The sequence below is a fragment of the Podarcis liolepis genome (genome assembly GCF_965112155.1).
Source record: "Podarcis liolepis genome assembly, chromosome: 2".
NCBI classification, from domain to species: Eukaryota; Metazoa; Chordata; class Lepidosauria; order Squamata; family Lacertidae; genus Podarcis; species Podarcis liolepis.
Window position 1 is genome coordinate 123,336,890 of NC_139555.1, and position 22,038 is coordinate 123,358,927.

Sequence of the window (22,038 nt, forward strand, 5' to 3'; positions counted from 1 at the left end):
TATATGCATCATTTCAATGGTTCCTTTTTTTTTATGAAATTGCCGCTATTTCAGGGCTGTGAAACCTGTGGCCCTACAGACATCAATGGACCACAGTTCCCATCTTCTCTAACCACTGGTCTTGCTGGCTCTGGCTGATGGGAGTTGGGAGTCCAGCAACAGGTTCCCCTATTTCCTCACCCCCTGGGTCTTCCCTAGTAAAATAACTCTATCAATGTTGCTGTGTTGCCCCTTAGAGATGGTGACACAAAAATACAAATGAATCTAGTCAGGAATGAAAAGGAAACATTAAATGATCTCACCTGCAGGAGGGAGATGAGGGTGGCATGGAACTCATGCACTTTCCAAGGTGACAAGGTTTTATTTGGAATCAACTTGATCACCTCCCCCTCTTTCCTTTCTCTTTCTGTGATGGAACTCCTATTTGGGGACTTCCCTGGCTTCTTTCTGGCCCACGTAGGACCAGTCTGGATAATTGGCCTTGGTGAAGACTTGACGTTTTCATCCTCAAAAAAGTTTTTGATTTGAGTTCCTACTGAAATGAGGCTGCAGTTTAATGTTTTAATGTCGTATTTTAATCTTGCTTTTAAGTTGTATTTCAATCAATTGTTTTTATACCTGGTGTCAGCTGCCCTGAGACCAGTCTTGGCTGGGGAGGGCGGGGTATAAATAAAAAATATTATTTTTTATTTTGATGATGATGATGATGATTCTATTTGGGCAATATATAAACTGCCTGACCACAGTTGTCCTTAAGGAATGCAACAGGAAACATACAGAGGATCATGGGGCAACTCCTCAGTGAAATGAAAGGTTTCCTCCTCAAATCCAAGTCCTTTCTTTTTTTCTGTCATTTGATGATGATGATGAATAGCAGTTTGACACTTTTTGTTGATTTATTTATTGCAGTGGGACAGTTAGGTACTACTGGCACATCTTGTCCTTCTTGTTCACCATCCAGGAAATCAACCAGAATCCCCGACTCTTACCCAATATCACCCTGGGCTACAACCTCTATGAGAACTATTTAGATGCAAGGATGACTTCCGATGCCATGATAGACTTGCTTGGAGGCTGGGATAGCAATATTCCGAATTATAACTGTGGGAGGAAAAATCGCCTCCTGGCTGTCCTTGAAAGGGGGAAATCTGCAATTGCAAAACAGATTCAAGCCATGTCAGGCATCTACAAAACCCCACAGGTATGAAGGTGTGGCATGCAAGGGCAGAGTAAAATGTCAACTGCATAAAATTCCACTTTCTCTTCAGGCCAGTCAATGTGGGACGTGGGGGCAGGGCTGCCCAGAAAACAAGACACACACCCACACCATGGCCTCGCTGATGTGTCCAAAGGAAAGGAAAGCAATACATTTGGCACTAGCTTGGCACTAGGAGTTGCCAGAAGATGCCACCCAACCAGAGCCACAGCTAGGCAATGTTGCACCTCTGGCAGAACCGTCCAGATTGCACCCCATAGCCAAATTAGCTCTTCCTCCCATTTTTGTTGTGCCACTCCAGTGATGGGTGCTGAAATATCAGCATCCCTGATGGGGCGTGACCAAGCTGCTTTCACCAGGAAGAGCACCAGCGCCAGTTTCTTTGAAAGCCAATTGGATTGTTCCTGTGAAGGTGGCCAGCTGGGAGATGTGGCTGATCTCCCCATCCATCTCCAGCGCTTGGGTGGGCAAGTCTTCCCACTGTGATTTCCCCACCCTCATCCCCCTGCCGGATCTGCGCCTCCCTCAACGAAAACCCCTGAATCAGTGTTTGGGTCCTGAGTTCAAATGAGGAATCAGATGCTCTGTTGTGTGTGGTTGAAGACCAGAGACTTGGTGCCTCGTTCTGTGGGTTTTTGCATTTTAATTTAGGAGACTTTCAAAGCCTCCTGTCCGGGGCGTTCCCACTCAGACAGACAGCAAAGAATCCGAAGAGGAAGGAGGACAGTCTGAGGGGAGTAGAAATGGGATCCTCCTAAATCAAGGGTCCTGGTTGCACTCAGGACCCTTAAGCCACCCCCATGGGGTGTGTTGTTGCTAGGCGTGGCCCAAGCTTTGTCTGTTGGGCCCCAGGATCGCACTTGGCTGTTTGGGTCAATTGGGGCGAGTGGTGTGATCCCGGGGACCTATAAATGCGGCAGCGCAACGGGGGTGGGGCACTTGCGAAATAAGATCCTGGCATACTGAGCATGCCCAAAGAATTTGGTAAGGGTAACCAATCACACAATGCTCTCTTTGTTTAAGAGGATAGTTAGTATGCATGCTCACACTGTTTGTCATTTGGACCAGCCATAGAGAGACAGCACGGTATATGCTTGAAGTGCCTTGAAGGGAAATAGGGTGAGGGAAACTCAGTATTTTGACTGGATAGGAAATTTAAACTTAATGGAATGTATGGAATGCGCATTGTCAATGTATAAAATGGTATGGAATCTATTGGCGCGGGGCCACGTAATTTGGGAAAATATCCCTGCTGGTCCTTTCTGCACAGCACAGAAAGAAATACTTTGGACTACTTTTTCACTCATGGTCTCATGTGGTTTATTGGCATATCCAGGAGATGGAGCAAGCTTTTACTTGCAACAATGGTGCATCTGCCCCAGCTGCAAGAAAACATTTCTCTCCTGTATTGGTTTTCACAGCCACAGCAAGCACTGTAACCTTCCAACCGTTTGACTTCACATCCAAAGGCAGATTTCTCCATTGTCTCCTGAGACAGATAGATGCCACCCAATCAGATGCAGCAGCTAGGTTCTTAAGGAGGGAGCAAGCTGGCACCTAGGCAACCATTAAATATCTTGTGCTTATCCTGAAAGCAAAACAAAGCACTAATATTTTCCTTTCCTCACTAGCTCAGTTATGGCTTCACCGCCCGGCTTCTTGAAGGTGAAACTGAGTTTCCTTCCGTATACCAGATGTTCCCCAAAGAAGAGGCTCAGTACAAGGGGATTGTTGAGTTGCTCCTGTACTTTGGATGGACATGGATCGGCCTCCTTGCTCCAGAGGATGACAGTGGAGAAAGGTTTGTGGGTGCTTTGACACCTCAGATGATCAGCAGTGGGATTTGCATCGCCTTCTCAAAAAGAATACCAGAAAATAATCTATATCTGTTCATGAGCCTGAGTGAGCTATTTTTCATGCGGAGACAAGTCAGTGTAATTGTTTGCTATGTATCCAGTCTCAAGGGATTGGCACTCATCATGGCAGTAAACCAATTCTTTGAGAAGCAAGCACAGGCAAAAGTCTGGATCACAACAACTTTTCAGGAAATCAATTCTGGCTCGTCATTTTCTCCTGCTTACTTCCGGTACATCCATGGTTCTCTCTCCTTTGTAATGAAGACCAAAATAAGGAGCAACAAACGTGACTACTATGAAGCAAACTCCCCGCTTCTTGATCACTTTTTGGCAGAAGCATTCCATTGCTCTTATTCAAAATATACGTTGTCCATGAAAAGCTGGGAAAGTTGCAGAGAGGAGGAGAGACTTGAGACTTTGCCCCAGGAGGAGCTGGAGAGAGCCCTGTCTCAAGACAGCTACAGCACTTACGTCAATGTTCATGCTGTGGCTCAGGCCTTAAATGCTGCGGTTTCATCTAGGTCAAAGCAGATGATGGTGCTGAGTGAAGGAGATGAATGGGAGCATCACAGGCTACAGCCATGGCAGGTATTCTCTTCCTGCTTTTGCAAGCCACAAACCATTGTCTTAATGATGATGATGAGGATGATAATTTATTATTTATACCCCGCCCATCTGGCTGGGTTTCCCCAGCCACTCTGGGCGGCTTCCAACACAATGTTGTTGTTGTTGTTTAGTCATTTAGTTGTTTAGTCGTGTCCGACTCTTCATGACCCCCTGGACCAGAGCACGCCAGGCACTCCTGTCTTCCCACTGCTTCCCGCAGTTTGGTCAAACTCATGCTGGTAGCTTCGAGAACACTGTCCAACCATCTCGTCCTCTGTCGTCCCCTTGTGCCCTCCATCTTTCCCAACATGAGGGTCTTTCCCAGGGAGTCTTCTCTTCTCATGAGGTGGCCAAAGTATTGGAGCCTCAGTTTCAGGATCTGTCCTTCCAATGAGCACTCAGGGCTGATTTCCTTAAGAATGGATAGGTTTGTTTTTCTTGCGGTCCATGGGACTCTCAAGAGTCTCCTCCAGCACCAGAATTCAAAAGCATCCATTCTTTGGCGATCAGCCTTCTTTATGGTCCAACTCTCACTTCCATATATCACTACTGGGAAAACCATGGCTTTTACTATACGGACCTTTGCTGGCAAGGTGATGTCTCTACTTTACTTTGCTGCAAACCTTAGGAGCGGAGAATTCTGTTCTGCTTGGGGGCTGGTAGTGAGATTTCAAATGAAGCACTGGGTCTATATTTTAAAGGTCTAACAACCTATGTTCCTACACTTTACTTTGCTGCATTTTTTGTTATTTTAAATCTCAGCTGGGGATTGGGAACTGCCAGAAAGTAGTTGCCCCAAACAAGGATCTTGGCATCCAGGAATTCTCCTATATACCTATTTTTCCTTACTAACCACCAGACAGGAGAAGACAGGGGACTCAATTACATTAAACACTGTGACACCTGATGGCCCTTCGGCAACGCGATTTCCCAATATGAGGTTTACAACGTGTTTTCTTGAAATGATTTTTTTATGTGTCTAGATCCAGCCAGGGACTACTGATCATGCAAGGAGCATGAAGGAGTTATCAGTAGAAGGTTCCCCAGCTATGTAGGTTAGATGGTCAGAGTTTGGGGGCTTGGGGCATTCCAGGTGGTTTTTCCCCCCACCCTTAAGAATTCAGTAGGGGATGCTGAGTGTGGTTTTAGCTGTCATTAGAGCAAAAGACTCACCTCCCATGGAAGTACAGGGGGATATTATATAGGAGAATTCATAGGCTAGTTTTGACCCCTTAGCCTTCCCCTCCTTTTTTCCTTTCCAGGTTCCTCCTCTCACTCCACGCATGGTCTGTACAGTGCAGTATGGGAGCCCAGTCAACAACTGCTCCAGTTCACTGCAGTAGTACATGTGGATGCCCAGCTCATGGTTTATCACCACAGCCAGAAGAGGCCATCTTGGTCTTGTGATTCATGGCTGAAGAATGCTGAGAAAAACCATCCTTGCAACTGGTAATGGAAGATGCAGAGGGAACTTGGTGAATCTGCAGAAACTCTATTACAAGACCAGAGCTAAGTTGTGTGCAGGAGGGGCGCAGATTCCACTCTCCACACACCCCATCCTAGGGGTTCACAACATTCCATGGAATGAAAGAAATCAGAATGTTTGGAAGGGCAGTGGGACAAAAAAGGGCACCTCCAGGGGTGAAGTCAAACCACTGTGTTAGCAGCACCCAAGTGACCTCCCTGGGTCACAGTCTTGAGAAATGGGTATGGAGGTCCTAGGCTGTCCAGATGACAAGACCTCCCTCTTGGCTTCACTTATGTGGTCCAAAGGAAAGCAGAGCAATGTGATTGGTTCCAGCTTGGCTGCAGGAGTTGCCGGAAGGAGGCATACAAGACACCATCCATCCGTCTTAGGGACTCCGGATTTGTGTAGGGTTTACTCCTGAGGGTTTTCCTATCCTGAAGATGTCCCACAAGTCAGGACACACAAAGCTATTTATGAGGCCCATGGAGCCCAGCTGGACTTTTACCTTCTCTTTGAAAGAGGACACTGAGCTCCAGCTTCAAGGGCCTTCTGGTGGTTCCCTCACCGCGAGAAATAAGGTTACAGGGAACCAGGCATTGGCAACCTCCCTGTGGAATGCCATCAGATGTCAAGGAAATAAACAACTATCTGACTTTTAGAAGACTACTGAAGGCAGCCCTGTTTAGGGAAGGTTTCCATTGTATAGGTAAAGTTAAAGGGATCCCTGAACGTTAGGTCCAGTTGCAAATGACTCTGGGGTTGCGGCGCTCATCTCGCTTTACTAGTCCCCTTCTCCTTGTTCCCTCAATCTTTCCCAACATCAGGGTCTTTTACAGGGAGTCTTCTCTTCTCATGAGGTGGCCAAAGTATTGTGAGAAGTGAGGTTACAGGGAACCAGGCAGAGGGCCTTCTCGGTGGTGGCACCCGCCCTGTGGAATGCCCTCCCATCAGATGTCAAGGAAATAAGCAACTATCTGACTTTTAGAAGACTTCAAGGAAGTTTTTAATGTTTTATTGTGTTTTCAGTATTCTGTTGGGAGCCGCCAGAGTGGCTGGGGAAGCCCAGCCAGATGGTTGGGGTATAATAATAATAATAATAATTATTATTATTATTATTATTATTATTATTATTATTATTAGGTTTAAAACAAGTATTATATTGTCTTTTGTACTAATCTTGTTCTGCAAAGCTCCTTGTTATTTTATATGAAAGGTGCTCTATAAATGCTATAATCAGTTTAAGAAAAGATTGCATGAATAGGACCTATGCTCTAGATCAGTGTTTCCCAACCGGTGTTCCGCGGCACACGAGTGTGCCGTGAGACATCGGCTGGTGTGCCGCGAGATGCCTGGAGGGAGGCAGGCGAGTCGGGCGGCGAGAGGCGGGGCGGCGGCGGCGAGGAGAGGCCGCGCCTCCTGCTGCTGCCTGGCGCTCCTCCTCGCAGCCGGCAGCGCTGCCTGGGAGACGGGTCACACGTGCACCTCCCTCCCTCCCTCAGCCTGCGCGGAGGAAGAGCCAGAGAGAGGCATCGCTCCTGCGCGGCAGGAGAGGGAGCAGCCGGAGCGATGCCCCTTGAAATCTTCGCCCTGCCTTCTTCTGGAGCGACGGAGAGCCTCTTAAAACTCGTCCGTCCGCTTCTCTCCCTGCCAAGAGGCGTCCAGCAAGCCGGCTTTGCCAGCGGAGCCAGCCTTGGAACAGACCCATCCGTCAAGCGGGGATTGTGCGTCCTCCTGGACAGAGTGTAAGCAACCGGGTTTAATTTGGCTTACGCGGAACTCCAGCGCTCAGGGCGGGAGTTTAGGAAATCCAATCGGGTGGCGCCGCTCTTCCTTGGGACCCCATGGGGAAACACTGGGGACCTACTTCTAAGCAAACGGGTCTACACGTCTCTCTGCCCCCCCCCCTTTAACCTTTAGCTTCAAAGCCAGAGCAAACCGAGGCTAAATCCGTATTTACATAGGATAGCTTTCGTGCGTCCCTCCCGGCGTGACGCTGCGCGCTGACGTCACGGGGCGGGGCTTTAACGGTGGTGTGCCGCGAGATTTTTTTTCAGTAAACAGGTGTGCCGTTGCCCAAAAAAGTTTGGGAAACACTGCTCTAGATGAGAGGCAAACTGGCCCCAATTTATAAGAGCTTGAAGTGAGTGGATCTGTGGGATAACCAGTCTCATATAATCAACATGCTTAAATCTAATTAATGCATGAAGGGGTTAATACCCCATAGTAAGTGGTCCTGCCAGGCTTAGCCTAGGTCACTTCTCCTCACCTTGGAGGAAATAGGTAATCAAACCTATTGTTCACATACTTGGGAAGCTCAGTGTGTGAAGAGGTTTGAGCTGGTTACTTCAACTAAACTGCAAGCCAATGATTTAGGAACTTGCTCCACTTTGTAAGTAAGCTATGCTTTACTTCCTGTGCAAATTTCTGAAGCACATGAATCTGACCTTTGGGGAGTTTGTAAGTAAACAATTTTTAAACTTACCAAACATGTGGTATTTTCCTATGCTGTGGGATGAAGGGAGCTTTGGAAAGATACTTTTAAAGGGGACATTTTGGAGGAACATATTTTAAAGGTTTTACAGCCTATATTTCCATGCTTTACTTTGCTGCATGTTTTGTGATTTCAAATCTCTGCTGGAGTTCTCTCACCAAACCACACTTGCCTCCAGGATTTTTCCTTTCTGTATCTTTTTCCGCCCACCAACATATTCCGCATTGTCTCGTTCCTTAATGCTGGTATTTTCCTTGCCATTTCAGCTCTACCATTTCTTAAAAGAAATCCAGTGTTTGAATACTTCCATGGGCAGACCGTGTTTGGATGAGAATTGGGAGCTGCCACCTGACTTTGATATTGTGAACTGGCTGATGTTTCCCAATAACTCTCGTACTAGAGTGAAAATTGGGAATATAAGGGGAGCGGCATCAACCAACATGAAGTTCACCATTGACTCAAAAGACATTGAGTGGCCCAACCAATTTAAGAAGGTAGGGGATGTAAAGGAGCAGGGAGGCTAGGAGAGCCTGTTTACACTCTTCCTTGAGCAAGTACTGCAAAACGGTATTATAAGGTGGATCCATTGTGTCTTAGCTACCCAGTAACAGCTGCCACAACAACTCCCTCTTGCCACGGCAGCTGAGACAGGAAGGGAATTTGGCATTCTGAAGGAACAGATAGAGCCCTGGGATCCTGAGAAGAGACACCAGATCCTTCTCAATTTACTTCTGGAGTTGGCATCACTCTGTCTCGGGAGACAATGGCACCTTTGGGGTGAAGTCAAATCATCAGGGCGGTTCACAGCATAAAAATTCTGTGGAGCTCTAATGATTTCTTGAATAATTTGCATATGACTATGTGAAGTGGAGAGCATCTTATATCTCCACATATTTTGGAACCCTGGAAATTCAGGGTTCACAGGAGGTGTACTACAACTCTAGGGGGCCCTGGGGGCAATGCAACTTCTGGTAGAAACTGGAAGTTGCTTTGGAGGCCTCATGAGACTTCCAGCATGACCTCTGAGTTCCCGCAAGGCCTTGAAAGTGCCGCTACGGTGTGCCGACATGATGTGACGTCGTGAAATCACGACGTCACATTGTCATAACGTCACATTATGTTGTTGGCGCCATTGGGCACCCATACGCTGGGGCCCAAGTCGGCGCCCTTGCTACAATGTCTGGCCAAAGGTGCAAAAGTAATACAATAGATAAAATAAGTACATTTCTGTACGTTGTTCTATAGAAATAAATGTTACACTCCTGATACAAATGTGGTTATTCATAACTTACTACATTCTGTATATACTCATTGCAAATATCAATGTATTTGTCTTTGTTTTGACAAATACATTGATATTTGGAATGGGTATATACAGAATGTAGTCATGTAGTCAACACCTCTAAGTGATCCATTCATAAGCTGCGAGTGTCATCTTACTGATCCATTGATTAAAGGGTATCTTATCTTCATTCTTCCAGTTCATAAATATCAGTCTCTTGGCCACAGTTATGGCGTGTAGAATCCATTTTCACTGTCCAGTTGTCAGCTTCCATACAATAGGTGTATATAGATCAAAAGGATATTCTCCGCAGGCAAAGTCCTTTTAATGATAATCCAGGAATCATTTTTAAGCACAGTGGTACCTCGAGTTACATACGTTTCAGGTTACAGACGCTTCAGGTTACAGATTCCGCTAACCAAGAAATAGTACCTCAAGTTAAGAACTTTGCTTCAGGATGAGAACAGAAATCGTGCTCCGGCAGCACAGCGGCAGTGGGAGGCCCCATTAGCTAAAGTGGTGCTTCAGGTTAAGAACAGTTTCAGGTTAAGAACGGACCTCCGGAACGAATTAAGTACTTAACACAAGGTACCACTGTAACTGCTTTGAAGTGGCAGTACTTTTAATAACTGCTCTCTATCAGTGTTTTCTTATTGCTATGATTAGAATCATGGAATTGTGGATGTCAGGGAACTGCCATCAGTGCCGGAGGGAGAGAGCAAAATCCAGAGGGATTCCAGAGAGCGTCCCAGGATTGGGAGAGGCAGCCCATCTTCTGGGGAAGAGAATCAGCGTAGCACCAGTGGAGAAGGGGAGCAGATGGGGGAATCGGCGAGGCGGTCCCATGACTCCTTGCAGGGGACCAGCGGGGAGAGTAGGGGTCCTCCGCTGCCTACGCCCTCCTTGCGCAGAAGGCTTTCGTGCAGAGAGAGTAGGAGGAGACTAGGCTGGAAGAAGTTTACGAAACGCCCACTGACGGATTCTGCCAGCGATTGAGACAGCCACGGTTGAGTGGCTGTCGGGACAGAAAAGGTTCACTCAGGCAACCCAGCCAGGTGTTGGCACCGGCTTACGCACGAGCAACCCCTAGAACCATTACAGTGGAGTTGGAAGAGACCCTGAGGGTCTTCTGGTCCAACTCCCTGCAATGCAGGAATCTCAACAAAATCATGTATGGGAGATGGCCATCCAGCCTCTGCTTGAAAACCTCCAGGGGAGGAGAGACCACAATCTCTTGCGAGAGTCTTCCATGGTTAAACAGCTTTCACGTTCAGAAAGCTGTTTTGGTATAGTTTGTCCTCTTCCTTGAGCATATTTCTGTATAGAAGGCAGGCACATAAATGGGTTCAGTGGAACTAGAGATCTTGTTGGGTCCTTGCCAAACCCTATGAATTCCATAGACACAGATGCTTCTAACACTTTCTCCTCGGTGCACCTTCTCTGCATGACTAGACTGTGCCTCGCTCCAGGTGTACCAAAAGCTGCCGGCCTGGATACGCCAAGGTGGTTCAAGAAGGAGAGCCAATTTGCTGCTATGTTTGCGCTCCATGTGCAGAAGGGACGATCTCCACTGAGGAAGGTGGGTCATTCCAAGGGAGAGGGCGTTCCTTCGGGGAATAGAAATAGGGAAAAGAGTCACCCAGAAACACTATGTGCAGAGCAGTAATACATTTTTGAACATAGGTGTTTTATTGGCTTCTCTATTTTCAAGCACCATCCTTTCTTCCAGGAATTAAGCTGAAAGTAAGGAAGCAATCATTGCAGAACCATGTGGGTATCAGGGAGACAGCTTAGTATACATGCATGCGTGTGCAGAAGCGCCGAATCGCAACCCGTGCGTGCGCAGACACACCACTGCGGATTGCGAACGCTGCGGTTTGCAAACGTGTATCCCGCACAGATCACGTTCACAACCCGAGCATCCACTGTACATAGTCTTTTACTATTTTCAGCGATGCTCTCAATGATCAAATAAACTGAATCACACCATAAAGGAAATTTATTTTTAAAGTGTGTGTGTGTGTGTGTGTGTGTGTGTGTGTGTAAGTAAGTAAGTAAGTTATAGAAGACAAAAGGGGAATAATTTTTAAAAGGAAATATTTAAAACAGTAAAGCAGAAACACAAACACAAAATATATAATGCATTATATGAAAATGATAACAAAACAAGCAATGGACAATTTTGATCTGACTACCAGGAGCATTGCACAGAAGAAAGAGGAAATCGTTTGCATTAGCTACCAAAGAGATAACAAGAAATCATACAGAAAAAGTGAAATATGAGAAGGCAGTTAAACTTATAACAATCTTCTTCCAGTCCAGCTAACATAAAAATTATATGAGATGTTGGATAAATTTATCATTTACACTAGTTTTAAATTGCAAATTGTTCATTAGACAAGTCTCTCTCAGCCTAACGTACCTCACAGGTTTGTTGTAAACATAAAAAGGGCAGGGGGATATTAACGTATACTACCTTGAACCCTTTGGAGGAAAGGTAGTGGATAAATGTAAAAATAAATAATCAAATAATAATAAACTGCCACAGGTCAATGTAAAGAGGTGTGTCTTGCTTCTTAGGCAAAAAAATGTATGGTGAAGTTGCTGGACACACATCTGTGGGGAGGTCACTGCATCAAAGCTTTGCCCTGCATCACAAGGTTGTTTTGGCAATAAAAACTGAGGAAAATTTTGTGCCCCACCACTGTCTCCTCAGAAGAAAGGCAGGATACAAATGTAAACTTTCAATAACCAATCGAACAAGCATTTTTTTGCCAAACTTTCCCTATTCAACTGTCTTACCCCTTGACCTCCCCCACTTCAACATCTTTCTGAAAAACAAATAATGCCCTGATGCTGATGCTGAAGCCACTCTTTTTCTCTTCCTTAGATGCAGAAGGTTGCACCAAATGTCCAGAAGATCAGCACCCAAGCAACAACAGAGATCAATGTGTCCCCAGGCTTATCACTTTCCTAGCTTATAAAGAACATTTGGGGATCATCTTAGTTTCCATTGCCCTTTCCTTATCTTTAACAACAGGCATTGTGTTAGTAATCTTCATTAAATACAAGGAGACTCCCATAGTGAAAGCCAACAACCGGAACCTCTCCTACATCCTCCTCGTCTCCCTCCTGCTTTCCTTTTTGTCCTCCTTCCTGTTCATTGGGCAACCAAGGAAAGGGACCTGCCTTCTCCAACAAACAGCCTTCAGCGTCATCTTCTCAGTTGCTGTTTCTTCTGTGTTAGCAAAAACCATCACTGTGGTGCTGGCCTTTCTAGCCACAAAGCCAGGGAACAGGGTGAGAAGGTGGCTGGGGAAGAGTCTGGCCAACTCCATTGTCATTTGCTGCTCTGGTCTCCAAGTGGTCATCTGCACCATCTGGCTGTGCATGTCTCCTCCATTCCCTGACTCTGACATGCATTCCCGGGCTGGAGAGATCATCCTGCAATGCAATGAAGGATCTGCTGCCATGTTTTATATTGCCCTGGGCTACATGGGCTTCCTAGCTGCCATCTGCTTCACGGTGGCTTTCCTAGCCAGGAAGCTTCCTGGGGCCTTCAATGAGGCCAAGCTGATCACCTTCAGCATGCTGGTCTTCTGCAGTGTTTGGGTGTCCTTTGTGCCCACCTACCTGAGCACCAAGGGGAAATACACGGTAGCTGTGCAGATCTTCTCTATGTTGGCCTCCAGTGCTGGGCTTCTGGGCTGCATCTTCATGCCAAAATGCTACATTATTTTGCTGAGGCCTGATCTGAATACTAAGCAGCATCTGACAAGAGAAATTTAAGATGACACCTAATGCTTGAAACATTCCAGGTTGACAATGGGTAGCACTGTGATCATGTAGTCTTCAGATTATAGTTCCATATAGCTCTCTTTGTTTTGCATAAATTATGAATGATTAAAATGAATGTATTATAACTGCTTTGTCACTCCCTGATTGCCACTAAATACCTGATTAGCCACGTTGGCTTTTACGCTGCTAATCCTCATCTGAGTCAGATTCACTCTATCCTTTTACGACGTATGACTCAGGGAAATTGTAGCAAAAGCTTTGTTACAGCAGATTATGCTTTGGAATTTGACTTAGGCCCACTTTGACGCCTCTCCGTGTGCTCTTTGGATGGGAGATGTTCACACACTCTTTAACCAACGTGCCAGCTCTTGTGAATTGGGTGTGGAAATGGTTTAGCACATAGTACTATACTATTCCTACTATGAAGACATTCACTCCTTATATATTACACCCATCTGAACAAAATTCCTAGACAGATATGATAATTTTTATACCTCCCTCCTTTTGTCAAACTTCACCCACGAGTGGCTAAATTGCATGCATCAAAATGGATAACTAGGAATTGAACGGTTAAATCTCTTTACAACCATGCTAGCACTCAGTAATCTAGTCTAACTATGAATTGAATGTGAATGTGTAACAATGCTCACATATATCCTTGTCTTTTGCTGTGATTTTAATTCCTTATGGTCTTCTCCTGGCCTGAATATTGCAAATTGTAAATCGTATTCTAACTTAGTGGCTGATCTGTGATGGCAATAATAAAGATTGATTGATACTTGTATGCAAGAAAGGGTTCATTTTTCTGCAAATTATTGGTAGAACTTCATCTGCAATCCCAAGACTCAGGAGATATGATTCAGGAATTTAAGAGTAGGGCAAGGGTAGCTAATGCCACAGAAGACAGAATCGGGATTCAAGATGACCTTAATAGGTTGGAGAACTAGGCCCAAACTAACAAAATGAATTTCAATAGGGACAAATGTAAGGTTACAAATATAAGGTGGGGGACACCTGGCTTGCCAGGTGTATATGTAAAAAGGATCTAGGGGTCTTGGCTACTGTGGGAAGCAGAATACCAAATTAGATGGACCTATGGTATCCTCCATCAGAATGTCCAGGTTCCCACCATCAAAGTCCAGGCCAACTCTCCCCACCTTCAACTCATGATAAATTTTGGATAAACATCTGTGCTTTCTTGAAGACATGTTTTTCTACACCTCTGCACCTGCCCCTCAAGCCACACAAGGGCTCCAGTATATTACAGAAGTGAACCTTATTCCCCTTATCATTATGAAAATCATAGTGATCTATCCTCATTCTTGCCAAAGCTCAAGAGACATTTGGGAAAACTCTCTAAACATCAGAATCAAGGTTGGTGTGATGTTACTTACTGCACCTTGGTAATGTGGTACACAGAACACCTCCTGTGTCAGAGATACATTGAGTGAGAACTGGCAGAAGGGACATGGGAAATACTACGTGAAGTCCAATGGCTCTGAAGCCATAGCTGAACACCACCCATATTGGTGGTGCAGCTTTGGTCTTGCAAGACGTTCTGTCTTCTTCTTATTAGCTGGTTCAGGAGGTGAGAGGATCCACTCACAAGAAACGTGTAGGAAGCAGAGCCAGAATGAGATCCCTGCTGCTTCTGCTGCTACTTCTTCTGCTGATGCCCCATGGAGTCTTTGGAGACCTAAAGACAAAATGCCCCTTGAATCTGATCAGGGAAGAAAATGAAGCACACAATTATTACCGGCCAGGAGACTTCCTCATTAGTGGGATCATATCTCCAAAATATTTCTCTGAACAGCGTCCATACAACTTTTTCCAGCCTCCATTTGCCAGGTTTCATGTGTAAGTAATTATGTGCAGGTGGGTGTTATGCTTCTCTGCCTCCAATGTTTACTGTTACAGGTAGGTAGCCGTGTTGGTCTGCCATAGTCAAAATAAAAAAATTCCTTCCAGTAGCACCTTAAAGACCAACTAAGTTAGTTCTTGGTATGAGCTTTCGTGTGCATGCACACTTCTTCAGATACTTCTTCAGTGTATCTGAAGAAGTGTGCATGCACACGAAAGCTCATACCAAGAACTAACTTAGTTGGTCTTTAAGGTGCTACTGGAAGGAATTTTCCAATGTTTACTGTTTACCAAGGAAGTAGCCTGGAAAGGGGAACCTGTAGCAATCGAGATATTGTTGGGGGATGATATCTCATTATTCTTGAACATTGGCCATGTTGCAGAGGCAGATTTAGGGGAGCACACGACCAGTTTGGATGCCTCAACTGCTGGTCAGGATGGAGTGTGAGAGGTGGAGGGGCACAGAAAATTGGCATTGCATGGGGTGCCCCTGACATTTGAGACTCCAAGGTTGTCCACTGCATGATGACTGGGGCAGATGGGAGTTGGAGTCAAAGAACAGCTGGTGCTCTAATATTCCCACCCATTTTACTTTCTGGTTCCCTTGGTTGTCCCTGGTGAAGTGATCTATCTGTGCTGTGCTACCGTGATGCTTTTTGAAGGATGTAATGCTAGAATGCAATTCAACCTTATCACAGATCAAAATGATGCATTGAAAGACAGCACTGGCAAGTGGGTGGTGGAGTGGCTGCTGCAGGGAAGTAGCTGCCAGGATTTGAGTGTGGGAGGTCTTCCTTCCTAGCCCAGAAGCTTATTTTAAAATCCTGCTTAGCTAAATGAAAGCTTTCCGCCCCTCTCCTAACCTCCTTTCCTTTTGCATCATTAGATTGTAAGCGGGTGGACCAGAACAGGCAGAAGTATGAACGAGTCCTAAGTCCAACTGATTGAATAGAGCTTTCTGCTAAGTATATGGATTTGGGGTTGCAGTCTTATTCCCCTTCTAGAGTATGGACAAAGTTCTCTATTTTAACAAAGTGGAACTTACGAAACAGCTCTTTGAAACAACAAAGACTAAGAAATAAACTGCAGCCTTTGTGGAAATTTCACGAGTCTTCCAAAAAAAAAGTTATTAATTTTCTTTTTTCAAGACTGTGTTCTTTTCCTCTTCTGCAAGGAAGCATGAATTTCCCCATTTTTATTCTTAATTGGTCTGTGAGTTTTCACCTTACAAAAAGGACAAGTCCCTCTCACACTCTGCCACCAAGATGAAGACAATTATTTTGGGGTCAGCAATTATGAGATTCCTATTGCCTAAATAGCCCCTTAGGTGTGACTTTTTTCCCATTAAATGCTGATAAGCAGTTTGACGGTTTTTAATTGCTTCAATTTTTGCAGTCCATCATATAGGTTCCACTGGCACATCTTGTCGTTCTTGTTCACCATCCAAGAGATAAACCACAATCCCCAGTTCTTACCCAACATCACCCTGGGCTACAACCTCTATGAGAACTATTTTGATGCCAGGATCACTTCTGATGCCATGCTAGACCTGGTTGCAGGTGGCAGGAGCAACATTCCCAACTATAAGTGCAGGAAAAGGAATAACCTTCTGGCTGTTCTGGAGGGGGCCGACTCTACACTCTCAAAAGAGATTTCTGCCATGTCGGGCGTCTACAAAATCCCACAGGTATGAAGGGAATGGTAAGAAAGAGCATCAAAAAGTGAGAAAAGTATGGAAAAGTTCAGGGGTCTTTTCCCCCCAAAATCCAGCCTTCATCAACCCGGTATCATCCAGATTTTGTGGGCTACAACTCCAATTTGTCACAGCCAGCACAAATGTTGTTAGATATTAATCATTTCAGGTTAATAAATATCTGGTCTTTATCCTGGAAGCAAAACGAAACACTAATCTTTTCCTTTCCTTGCTAGATCAGTTATGGGTTGGTTCCTCAAGTTCTTGATGATAAAACTCAGTTCCCTTTTCTGTACCGAATGGTCCCCAAAGAAGAAAGTCAATTCTTGGGTATTATCCAGTTGCTCCTGCATTTCAGATGGACATGGATTGGCCTCTTAGCTCCAGAGAACGATGATGCAGAAAGATTTATCAGTGGCTTGACACCTCTGATGATCAGTAATGGGATTTGCATTGCTCTATCAAAAAGAATTCCAGAAAAGAATCCACATCAAATGTTCAGTTTGAATGAACCCTTTGTCCTATGGAGACAACTGGGTGTATTTGTTTACTATGAAAATACTCGCATGGGGTGGCTCCCAATCATGACACTGCAAGCAGCACTTGGGGAACAAATTGGGCCAAAAGTCTGGATCACAATAGGTTTAAAGGATATCGATGTGTTTTTATCTTATCCTCCTGATTTATTCCAGTACATTCATGGGTCTTTGTCCTTCATAATGAAGATGGGGGAAAGGACTAAGCGTGACTACTATAACCCAACTTCCTATATTCTTCATCACTTCTGGCAGAAAGCGTTTCATTGTTCATATTCAAAACATGTGCTGGCCGCGAAAGGTTGGACAAGATGCACAGAGAACAAGAAACTGGAGATGGTGCCTGAAGAGGAGCTGCAGAGAGCCCTGTCTCAAAACAGCTACATCACTTACTTCAGTGTCCAAGCTGTGGCTCAGGCTTTGAATGTGGCCTATTCATCCAGATCAAAGTGGATGTTGGTGGCTGGTGGAGGAGACAGGTTGGAACATCAAAGGCTACAGCCGTGGCAGGTATTTTCTCTCCCTTTCTGCAAACTGCAGTACATTGCCGCAAATGTTTCATCAAATTTACATATGAGAACCATTTCTGAGGCAAATCCAATTCGTGAGGCTCCTGGTAGAGGTAAAAAATAATAATTGATCATTATGCTTATATGGGAACTCTCTTCCCAGTGCAATGCTTCCTCCACCGTGCCCAAGTAAATTAATAATAATAATAATAATAATAATAATAATAATAATAATAATAATAATAATAATTTATTTATACCCCACCCATCTGGCTGGGCTTCTGCAGCCACACTGGGTGGCTTCCAACAAAATATTAAAATACAGTAATGCATCAAACATTAAAAGCTTCCCTAAACAGGGCTGCCTTCAGATGTCTTCTAAAAGTCTGGCAGTTGTTCTCTTTGACATCTAGTGGGAGAGCGTTCCACAGGGCAGGTGCCACTACTGAGAAGGCCCTCTGCCTGGTTCCCTGTAATTTGGCTTCTTGCAGTGAGGTAACCGCCAGAAGGCCCTTGGTGCTGGACCTCAAACATTTACATACAGACCTTAAACATTTATATACAGCTATTTGTCAAAAGAGCACAGGACAGTTCTCGATACAGTCAAACAAGATAATAAAATACAGCTCAAATCAGTTTTTGAAACAAAACAACTACAGATAATATAATACAAAATACAAAAATACAAAAATGTGTTATATCAAGATCTAACCTTTCTTTTGTGTAATGAACTTATTGTGTAAAAAGATTTGTGATTTTATATAAAATGTGGTCTAAAAATGTTTAAATAAATAGAATGCCTGAAAAAGGCATATAGTTTAGTTGAGCTATCAGAGGCAGATTTGGGGCAATGTAACTGGTTCCCCTGTGCTGGGCACACGCAGAATGGAAGGTGAGAAGTGAGGGGCACCAAATTTTGGGCTTCCGCAGGGTGCTACTGAAATTGGGAAAAGCAAACCCCTGGCCCCAATTCATAACAGCTCAAAGTGAGCAATGCTGAGATAGTCAGTATAGTTTCATATTTCCTTAATGCTGCTGTATCCTTTCCATTTCAGCTCCACCTTTTTTTAAGAGAAATTCAATTTCTGAATACTTCAATGGGCAGGCTATATTTGGATGAGAATGGAGAGCTGCCAGGCAACTACAATATTGAGAACTGGATTATGTTTCCCAATAAGTCTCGTGTTAGAGGGAAAATTGGGAGCATAGAGAGGGGCACCTCCCCTGACGTAAAGTTTACCATTAACACAAAAGCCATTGTCTGGCCCCAACAGTTTAACAAGGTATGAGACTCCTTATGTGACATGACAAATATTAAACTCCTAGTACTTTATATGGAAGCAGGAGGGGACACGGGTGGCGCTGTGGTCTAAACCACTGAGCCTAGGGCTTGCCGATCGGAAGGTCGGCGGTTCGAATCCCCGCGGCGGGGTGAGCTCCCGTTGCTCGGTCCCAACTCCTGCCCACCTAGCAGTTCGAAAGCACATCAAAGTGCAAGTAGATAAATAGGTACCACTCCAGCGGGAAGGTGTTTCCGTGTGCTGCTCTGGTTTCATCAGAAGCGGCTTAGTCATGCTGGCCACATAACCCGGAAAAACTGTCTGTGGACAGACGTCGGCTCCCTCGGCCAGTAAAGCGAGTTGAGCGCCGCAACCCCAGAGTCATTCACAACTGGACTTAACTGCCGGGGTCCTTTACCTTTACCTTTTACTTTATATGGAACTTTAACTAAAATCCTTTCAACAAATATTCCATTGAATATTGTGCTGTGCTGGGAACTGCACTTAATAGTTTGTGATGCACCAGCATCTCTTAAGTTTATGTAGATAGCGTGTTTATACTTGTCTTTAAATACTTTATACTTTGAACTGAACTGTGTGGGCAAGGAATTTTCTTAACCGTGCACTCTGAAAAAGGCTGACAACGGGAGAGCAAGAATACTCTGATGTTCTGCTGGAATATGCTGCTGGAGGTGCAGGTAATCTGCTGACCACACTGGTTAAGGTGTGAAATAATAATAATAATAATAATAATAATAATAATAATAATAATAATATATTATTTATACCCCACCCATTTGGCTGGGTTTTTCCAGCCACTCTGGGAGGCTTCCAACATAATATTAAAATACAGTAATTCATCAAACATTAAAAGCTTCCCTAAACAGGGCTGCCTTCAGACATGCTATCAGGAACAGGTTGTGGGCCCAGTATAACAAGTTATGGGTCCAGTGGCTCACAAGTCTAATGCAGACTTTACTTGGGATCTGATCTCTAGTGCCAAAAATGGTGTAGGGGATAGGACTTGGGAAATCATATTTCAAATCCCTGCTCAGCCAAAACGAACTTCACTGGGTGACCTTGGGCTAGTTATAGTATCTCCTCCTAGCATAGCACACAAGGTTGTTTTTAGGGGTGGATATAATAGTTTTCTTTTTTAGTGAATTGGGAGAAAGGTGGTGTCAATATTACTAGTAACAATAGTCACAGTATTAATATAGTGGTAGAAGAAAAAGGCTCTTTACCACAATGTAGTGGCACCCCATGACAGTTTCATCTTCCCCTTCTATCCCAGGACCCAGAACACTTAGAAAAAAATTAAATAATAATAATTCAGGAGACATTTTTTTAGTTAGCATCATCAGGTGATGGTATATTTAATTTCTGCTCTTTATCAATATGTTTCACTGCGGCATTTTGCTTGGCGTATTATTCTGCCATTATTATATTGTTTTTGCCTATTCTGTTCATTGCCTTGAGCATTGTGTCTTTAACATTGTGTTAGGAATCCTCGTTAAATACAGGGAGACTCCCATAGTGATAGGTATAAATGTTGAAACAAGCAAGCAGACACACCAAAGTGTTAAAATTCCTGCTCCATGATTGCAGTCATGGGATTTTTGTCTTTCACACGATGTGGTATGTTTTGACTCCACAGAGTGGGAAGTGACGGAGACAGGATGTTTGTGTTACTGTGTTCCGGAAAGTTTGTCCTTTCTTCTTTTTCTCTTTGCTGTCTGATGCTAGAGAGAGAGGGAGCCATGTTGCCATTCTCCATGTGTGCTTATATGTAAATAAAGTAGATTAGCCAAAATGCTGAGTTGCTGAGGTCTGTTATGCAACTGCGCAAACTCTGCGGATCCCTAAGTGTGCCAGTGTCGGTTGGCATCGGTCGCTGTGATGTTCGGGCTGAAGAAAGCTTTTGAAGCTCCCAAACAATCGACCAGGAGGGAGAGAACATGCCAGGCGGGCATGTGTCTCTACCAGAATCCTACTCGAGTGCAGGCTGAGCTCCTGACACAAAGAGGTTTCCCTTCCATGCTGTTTTGCATCAAAAGTGCTTCCCTGAAAAAAAGCACATGGGCTCCGTGAGATCCCCTTCAGTACTCCATAGGCACAGGTGCTCCTAACACTTCACCCTTGATGAACCTTCTTTTCTGCGTGGCTAGGCGGTGCCACTCTCCAGGTGTACCAAAAGCTGTCTGCCAGGCTATACCAAGGTGGTTCAAGAAGGACAACCGCTTTGCTGCTATGCTTGTGCTCCATGTGCGGAAGGGATGATCTCCACTGAGGAAGGTGAGTGAATCAAAGGTTAGGAAATTCCTTAGGAGAATATAAATAGGGTGAAGAATCACTCAGAGAGACTTTCAGTGAAGATTCTAAAAACATTTCTGAGCATTTATAAAGAATTTTGCCTACCCTTCCCTAATAAACAGGTGTCATCTCCCCCATAAGAATCTTTCCCCCCAAAAAAGTAATAGAATAGATTGTTTGGTTGTATATGATGCTGAAGCCACTCTTTCCCCCCTTCAGATGCAGACCATTGCATCAAATGCCCAGAAGATCAGCATCCAAACAAGGACCAAGATCAATGTGTCCCCAAGATTATCACCTTCCTGGCTTATAAAGAACAATTGGGGATCATCTTAACTTCTGTTACCGTATTCTTGTCTTTAACAACAGGCATTGTGTTAGGAATCCTTGTTAAATACAGGGAGACTCCCATAGTGAAAGCCAACAACCGAGACCTCTCCTATATCCTTCTCTTCTCCCTTCTACTTTCCTTTTTCTCCTCCTTCCTCTTTATTGGGAGGCCAAGGAAAGTGACCTGCCTTCTCCGACAAACAGCCTTCAGCATCATCTTCTCGGTTGCCGTCTCTTCTGTTTTGGCAAAAACCATCACTGTGGTTCTGGCCTTCCTGGCCACAAAGCCAGGGAACAGAGCGAGGAGATGGCTGGGGAGGAGTCTGGCCAACTCCATTGTCATTTCCTGTTCCTGTGTCCAAGTTGTCATCTGCATCATCTGGCTAGGTATCTCTCCCTCATTCCCAGATTCTGACATGCACTCCCAGCCTGGGGAGATCATCCTTCTATGCAATGAAGGATCTGTTGCCATGTTTTACACTGTCCTTGGCTACATGGGCTTCCTGGCTGCCATTTGCTTCACTGTGGCTTTCCTAGCCAGGAAGCTGCCTGGGGCCTTCAATGAAGCCAGGCTGATCACCTTCAGCATGCTGGTCTTCTGCAGTGTTTGGGTGTCCTTTCTGCCCACCTACCTGAGCACAAAGGGGAAGTACATGGTGGCTGTGCAGATCTTCTCTATGTTGGCCTCCAGTGCTGGGCTTCTGGGCTGCATCTTCCTTCCCAAATGCTACATTATCATACTCAGGCCTGACCTGAATACAAAGGAGCACCTGACGACAAAAAGTAAAGATAGCATCTGA

The 22,038-nt window shown here is 44.7% G+C and overlaps 1 protein-coding gene across 1 annotated transcript; it reads left to right on the plus strand.

The window, feature by feature from the left end:
- Window positions 1–2,910: 2,910 nt before the first annotated feature.
- Window positions 2,911–22,038, plus strand: LOC310699293 (vomeronasal type-2 receptor 26-like; the record flags this gene model as incomplete). The annotated part of the gene is made up of 9 exons (XM_083486940.1): window positions 2,911–3,660; window positions 7,904–8,131; window positions 10,372–10,498; window positions 11,810–12,219; window positions 14,294–14,574; window positions 15,973–16,264; window positions 16,507–17,316; window positions 20,764–20,890; window positions 21,128–22,038. 9 exons carry the CDS (start codon window positions 2,911–2,913, stop codon window positions 22,036–22,038), a joined length of 3,936 nt encoding a protein of 1,311 aa, XP_083343066.1.